The sequence below is a fragment of the Habropoda laboriosa genome, unplaced genomic scaffold (assembly GCF_001263275.1).
Source record: "Habropoda laboriosa isolate 0110345459 unplaced genomic scaffold, ASM126327v1 scaffold291, whole genome shotgun sequence".
NCBI classification, from domain to species: Eukaryota; Metazoa; Arthropoda; class Insecta; order Hymenoptera; family Apidae; genus Habropoda; species Habropoda laboriosa.
The window spans coordinates 1,405,179-1,412,822 of record NW_017100515.1 but is presented as its reverse complement, the minus strand read 5'-3'; the positions used below and the strand labels follow the sequence as shown (position 1 = coordinate 1,412,822).

The window sequence follows — 7,644 nt, the reverse complement described above, 5'->3', positions numbered from 1 at the left end:
TTTATTAAAAAATTTAACATATTCTTTTCATAGAAAAATCTGTAGCAATCTTCTCCTTTTTTCAAGTTTCTCTTCTATCTACGTAGGATAATATTTTTCGTATAATTTCACACGATTACGGGTGAAATATTGGTGAATAAAGAATGAGGAGACTATGTAAGCCCTCTTTCTGAGAGGGTTTTTCTCTCTCTTTTTTTTTTTATTAAAACCGGAAGCAGTTTGCATATCGAGTAGCTGGGTATATAGCATTAGAATGATCGATGAATATTCAATACCTGCCAAGGTATACCGCCAAATACCAGCAACAGCATGCAATCCACCCACTCGCCGAGGTCCTCGTTCTTGATTTCCCCTAGCCATTCGTGCGGGGTGAGATTCTTCTCGAACGACACAGCAGGGTGGAGAGCGGAAAACGGCGCAGCCACTCCTAAGCCGATTATGATGTAGGCTAGCTGCAAAGCATCGGTACACGCGACCGAGTACAATCCACCGAACAACGTGTACCTGCAATCGAAGTGACGTACTGTTTCTTTATTTCCGGATTTCCCCGTCAAATCGTATTCTCAGACAGCATTCCGAATGAAGGAAGACTGCTGCTTTTACGTGAGCTGCATTATTTGTGCTACGATGGATCCGTGGAACGAGCTTTCGAGATTTCGACGTTTCGAAATTCTCGGAGTCTCAAAGTGTTTGAGCTTTGATCTCTCTATTTTGAGGGCTTCGATGTTTCGAAGCTTCAAAATTTCATGTTTTCGAGGCCTCAAAGTATGAAAGCCTCAAATTTCCAAGGCATCAAAGTTTTAGAGCCTCAGAATTTCAAGTTCTCAAATCGTTAAAGTTTCAAAGCTTCAAAATTTCAAATTCTTAAGGCCTCAAAGTTTTAAAGCCCCAGAATTTCAAATTCTCAAGGCCTCAAAGTTCCAAAGTTTTTAAAGCCCGAAAATTTCAAATTCTCAAGGCCTCAAAGTTCCAAAGTTTTTAAAGCCCGAAAATTTCAAATTCTCAAGGCCTCAAAGTTACAAAGATTTAAAGGCCCAGAATTTCAAATTCTCAAGGCCTTAAAAATCTCAGACTTTCAAAGCGTCAAAGCCTCAAAATTTCAAAGTCCCAAAATCTCAAGCTCCCAAGTACTCAAAGCCTCAACAATTCGAAACTTCCAAATTCCCAAAGACTCAAAGTCTCGTGTCACCGAGACCTCGAACTTTCAAAATTTCCAAACCTTCAACTCCCAAACTCCCCGAATCCCAAAGCCTCAAGTTCCCTCCGATAGAAATGCTAGGAGCGTACTCACACGCCTGCCAAGAGCGCTGAGGCGATCATACTGATGTTCGGATCCACGCCAGCCACCACAGCCAACGAGGTCCCCAGAGCTCTAAGCACCGCCGCGCACCAGAACAGATCGCCGCATAGGGCAGGCAGGAACAGCAGTCCTCCAACTCCGGCACCGTATCTCTCTTGAAACGGATCCAACATCGTCACGTGTTCCGCTTTCCTCATTGGCCGTACGAACAGCACCGCACCTAACACATTTCTCCGTTATTCGACAAATATTTCTCCAACGAACAGTCCTTCTCACTCAGCATTAACCCCTTAACCCTTTCACTGCCAAATTTCATTCCAAAGAAGTTCAACTTATCTTCCAATGATAAATACGTTCGCTAACAGTGTCACATTCACATGACACGTCAATTAAAAATTACCTGTGCATAAGTACAGGTATTACGCAAAGTATTACGTAAAACTGTAGATACGAAGAGTGCAAACAAATATGATACGAGCGTTATTGGACGATTGTTCAAACAGAGTAACACGTTTATAGCGAACGTGTTAATTTTGTAATTCATTAATATATCTCAACAACGAGTCTAATTGAATAAATAAATCACCGTGGATATTTCCACGTGAGAGTGATATACAGGATGAAATTCGATGAAAACGCCGAGGTCTTTGACGGGGATAAATCACGAAGTAAAATTGTTTGAAATCTGCTTTATACAGCAGAAGTGGGGAGGGTAAATCATCAAGGGGGTGTGGGGTTCGATCGAGTCGCACTTTTAATTAGGTATGCAGAGGCTTCGGTTAAGTGAAACGCAAACTTCGTTGCGAATGTATAACCCCGATTAATTGGAGTTCAATCGAATTCGGGTTCTGCGGTCTGGGGTGATGGGAATTGTCGGGGGAAAGGGGCGGGGAAAACATCGTTAACGGAAAGGGATATCCATTACTCTTGACTCTCGGCGCACGAAAAAAAAAAGGAGAAAAAAAAAAGAAAAATGAATCGTGGTGATAAAATGGCTCGTGTAGCAGTCAACGTGGAAAAATAAATTGAGCTTAGGGGCGGTGACGGTCTGATTGGCCTGTGGGATGGTTGAGAAGTATTTCACGGTGAATTGTTCGATTTGCACGTTCTTTTTCCTCTTTTTACGATATTTATTATTCTTTGAAAAAAAAAATAAGAAAATTCGTGGGTCGATCGAGAATTTTCAATTGGAGTATTGTTAAAAATATATACCGCGTGAAAATGTTTCGTTCCAATTTCATGCCCCCTTAATCTGGTCTCGTATATCCTCAGAAGTCAGTGGAACCGCGTAAACACCAAGGACATTCCACCCTCGTTCATTCATAACCTTCACGGGACCGTGGTCGTTCTTATGCAAATTCTTGCAAAGAAGAAGGAAAAAAAAATAAAAGGTTAGACCTTGGCTAGGTCGAGGGAGGGAACTAAGGATAAATATATACCGGTGGACGGATGTCCTCAGCCTTGGCAATTTCATCGGTTCTCCATCGATCTACTTCCACCCCTGCTCCCACCACTACGCGTACCTTCGTTTGCGTGGCAGTGAAGGGGTTAAGGTTACATCTGATAACGTGCGTGTGTCCGTCGAACACAGAAACAGAGAGAGAGGGAGAGACAGAAAAAGAGAGGGAGAGATCGAAAAAACACGGGAGAGACAGAAAAAGAGCGGGAGAGACAGAAAAAGAGAGGGAGAGACAGAAAAAGAGAGGGAGAGGATACAGAAAGAAATAAAGAAAAGGAGAGAAAGAAAAGAGAAAGAGAGAGAGAGGGGCGAGAAGGGGGTGGTAAAGAAAAGAAGAAAGAGAGAGAGAGAGAGAAGAGTAGTCTAGAGATCGGCGTACCGAACAGCAGACTGAGGCTGTAGCCGAAGGGCACTTGACACCAGGCCAATCCTCTGGTAAACATCACTTCAGCGGTCCCGTTCACGTAGGCGCCGCCTACCCACGTGGCTGTGGACAACAAACCGTAGAACACAACGGTGTGGTGTTTCTCTCTTGATTAGTCGGCTTCGATCGACCGTGATAATCGCTCTTTCCAACCGGGCAAAATGTTAGGGGGCGAGACAGGTGATCTGTGAAAGCTCTAGCGAGACACCACTAACTTCTCTCGCAATTCACCAAGAACTGACATTTCTTTCGTATCTTTTGTACGAGAATTATGCAAAGGGGAATTAGATTTCGGTGTTGGTTCGTGCGATTATCTACCGCCATTGGTAAAATGTCGAGGTTACGATCGTTTATCGAATTACTTTCAAAGGAAGTGGGTGTTTAGCGTGTAGGATGTGATTGATACCGCTCATTTTCCACAAACGTTACCCCGTCTACGAGTGAAAATAAATGTCAGTGCTTATTTTAATATACTCCCGTCGATTTTCCTCTCCGCTTTCTATGCACATCAGCTCGAACTAATCTTGTCTCTTAGGTTATCTAACTATCTGTTACGCAACCGCTACTCTGGAACGAAATATATCAGGTTATCCCGTAAGTTCGCGCCAAAAGCGCAAAATATTTGAATAAAAATCCATTCTTCTTAAATAAAGCTTTGATTATACTCAAAAGTCGGAAAGAATTCGTTTCTACGCCTGATGCAATATTTCAGAGGGTGCATAACCTCGAGGTATAGTCGGTGGAAGCGACACAGCGAGGTGTGTAGATTAAAGCATTAACCGGTGACATAGATTGATGTAGCCACACCTAGGCTTACGATCTTTCATTAAAACTACACTGTAGCTTACCACCGTAGCTTCCCAGCTCGATAATAATTGCCGGATTTTTTTATATATTATTTTTGCCTTAGTTGAAATTGTGCCTATTGACCCAGGTCCATTTTACCAACTTATTCCTCTGTGTTACTATCTACTACAATATTTTTGGATTAACGTTTGTTAATTGCACAAGTAATTACACAGAAAAATTTTCAAAAAAGTCTAATGTACAGCTCGGTAATTATTACCGAAAGAATCAACTCGAAATGTATATGGAACTCGACTGAAACTGCCGTTTCAGCGCTCTTATTACACGCACTTTCACGCCCAGCGCCAATTTTACGACCTCCCTATACACACACCTATATCGCTTCCACCGACTGTACCATCAGGAGGTAATAAAAAAAATTGCCAACTTCGAACGGCCCATTCTAAAAGGTACGAAACCCGACACACCGATAACGATCCAACTCCTGCCGCTCTAACCCCTCCCCCCTCGCTGTTCCCTTTAAACCAACACCTAACCGCACCGCGAAAGAAAGCTATTCCCGGTGTAAAACCAATTTTCCACGACCCAAATCCAACCATGGCTGACCGAACGTCGCGAGAACAATCGGTACGACCGCAGAAACGCGCGCGCGTGCAACCCCTCCGTCGGCGTTGCTCTTGTCCATTCACTCTGTAGAGAAAAAGAGCCCTCCCTCTCTCGGTTCGTCGCGAGAGAGAGAGAGAGAGGAGAGATCGCATAATACGGACAGTTATGGCCGAGCGGCGTGTATTTTCCCGGTGGCATATTCCCTGCCGCGGAGCGGAGCGTTCATTAAGGTAATGGAGCGATGCAAAAATCATTTCCACCGCGGAAAATAGAGCACGGCTTTGAATATGTATGAGTATGTGTGTGTGTGTATACCTACGTAAGATGAAACGCGATTCTCCTCGCGGATGCCTGGAACAGAGCTTGAACCGCGCGCTGCTACTGTTCACACGCTGCTGGTGGGGGGATTCCCGGTTCAAGTGGCGGTGGTTCTTGGAGTGGGAACGCGTTGAACGGGAATGAAAATGCGCGAGAACGAGAGGAAATAAAGGCTAGGTGGGACGGTGGAGAGAGAGAGGGATGAAAAAGTGAAATAGGAATAAACGACGAGGCGAAAGAAGAAAAAAAGAAAAAACGCGATTGACGCGGCGACAAAGCCGGGATTCCCCGGTGTCCTACTGTGCCCGTCCTCGATGAAGCGTCGCGCGTGGAGAAATGAGCGAGAGGAGCAAGGATAATTGTCGCCTTTTTAACGGAGCCGTGATGATAATTATGAAAGTCTGACAAATCGTGTAGTGAGGATTCGAAATATCGAGTATCCGTCCTTATAATGGAGTGCAGTTTTTTGTGAGTGACGGGGAATTTTTTGGAGGTTATGTTCGATTGGGTGAAATTAAATATGAATTAGTAGGTATTTTTGATTTTTCACGAGTCTGTGAATGCTGCAATGAAGATTTTTTGTTTTGGAGCTGTGCAAAGTGAAAAATTGAAGAAACTGGAGCTTGGGGAATCCCCAGGGACTGTTGGGAATAACGATCCAATAGAGCTAAGTAGTTACAGTTAAAGTTACAGTTAGGTTCGATTGGTTGAAATTAAATATAAATCACTGGCAGGTATTTTTAAAAATTGTTTGTTTTGGAGCTTTGAATAGTGAAAAATTGAGGAAACTGGATTTCGGGGAATCTCCAGGAATTGTTGGGGAATAACGATCCAATAGAGCTAAGTAGTTACAGTTGAAGTTACAGAATCACGATTGCGGAAGATATAGAAGCAGTAATCTCGTAATCTCGATCAAGTAGATCTGCAACTAAGACAATTATAGTTCCGTTGGGAATGGATACACCTTGGAATAACGTTCTAATAATCCCGGCTAGAGGAATATTCGCGTTGAATCGAGTTTCTCGTTGAACAGATTGGTAGACCGATGGCTTCGGGAAAGAATAGGTAGACTCGGATAATCCCGATTACACAGATAGATCCCACTTAAATTGAATTCCTGCTCGAAGTAGTTGAATTATTCAATTGATTTTGCAGTTTTATAATCGTGCCTCGTTCGATTACCCCGTTTCATCCCGAAAATGGAGATCTACCTCGTTAACAATTTTCTACCTTTCTTTTTCGGAGATCTACCTCATCGTGGAATCTTCTTCATTCATCGCTCGATTCAATTTTCGAAGCTTTATTTGTTTTCCACGGAAAAGAAAGGTGAAAGAATTTTGTTTTTTTTTTTTAATCGTTTCAAGACTCACCGATCAAAGTGAAGGCACCGAGAACCGGCCCTAGGCCACGATTCGCCAGTATCATGGCTTCTTGGCCTCGGCACTTTTTCTTCTTCACTGAGGCCGCCCAGATTCCAATGCCCAACACCGCCACGTAGAAAACGATCACACCCACCAATCCTGTCACGTACACCCCCATTTTTTCACCTTCACTTCTATCCTCTTCCCGGATAATTCGGCGATCTCCTGTAATTGAGTCCTCTTCACATCAACGAATTCTCTCATAGAGCCCTTTGGGGAGGATATAAACATTTTTTCACATTAGTGCGATCACATGTACGGTGAATAAAGGGGAACGTGGAGGGGATCAGTGAATTGTGTGGCCTTGGATCACTGAAATTTCCGAACAATAGAGAAATTTAGTTAGTTCCACAATTATATCGGGTGTCTTGATAAGATGGTGATTACGTTACGAAAGATTTCAGTTTCAAGTATTTATTTCTTCGACTATACGTATCAAGCGACCACCGTATTCGATCACACTATTACACCACTTTCAACTTGAGAAAAATAAGAAAAAGAGATGCTGATTTCTCAGGAAAAATAAGTGAAAATTTCCAAAAATAATCCATAATTATGAAAACACTTTGTTGTGGCAATATTCTCTAAAGAAATCGTGAGTTTGAAGAACGAATCTCTTGGACTGTACATGTCAAGCGACCATCGTACTCCATCCAGAAGCTCAAGTCCAAGGATAGCAATCAATTATAGGGATAGCAGCGACGAATACTAATTGCATGCTGTTCTCCCACTCGCAACAAAGACGTGCTCGAGACCGGAATCTGTTCAACACTAATTTTCCGGCTCCAGTGGATCAGTATCGGCGGGACATTCGTAATACTCTAATTGTTCCTCCATTCAGATCCCTTGTAGGACAGGCCTCCCCTGACGAGTCGCAAATGAACAAATCGACTCCGTCGAGACCTTGTCGACACCTATTCGTAAAGCAAGACGAGAGAAGATTGATGGGACAATTACGTTTTGAATCGACAACCATACGGTTAAATCTCATTTTATTCCTCTCTCGATGTTTTGCTTCGATCAATTCACTTGAGAAAATCGAATTAAGCAATTTACCCCGTTGTAAATGACAACGAGGTGTGCTTGTTTGATTATGACAAGGTCTCTGGTGTCTGACTTTTTTAATTTTTTTTTATACCTAATATGAAAATTAATACGAAAAATGGATTTGTCGAATTAAACTTTATTTTTCATTCTTTCAATTTTCTATCTCGTTCGAGAATTGAAGAGTTGAAATGGTAAATGGTGGAAAGTGCAGTCTGACCTACACGTTCATATTCTACTTATGACTGTAACTACTCGAAACTGT

At 42.7% G+C, this 7,644-nt stretch overlaps 1 protein-coding gene across 1 annotated transcript in view; it reads right to left on the bottom strand.

The window, feature by feature from the left end:
* The window catches only part of LOC108576433 (high affinity choline transporter 1-like), a 12,723-nt gene extending 6,270 nt beyond the window's left edge, over positions 1-6,453 (bottom strand). The window contains exons 1-4 of the mRNA XM_017939433.1: positions 6,285-6,453; positions 3,139-3,246; positions 1,292-1,520; positions 276-504 (exon numbers count right to left, since the gene is read on the bottom strand). Coding sequence (XP_017794922.1) covers positions 276-504; positions 1,292-1,520; positions 3,139-3,246; positions 6,285-6,453 — 735 coding nt within the window. The remainder of the gene's footprint in view (positions 1-275; positions 505-1,291; positions 1,521-3,138; positions 3,247-6,284) is intronic.
* Between the last annotated feature and the right edge of the window lie 1,191 nt (positions 6,454-7,644).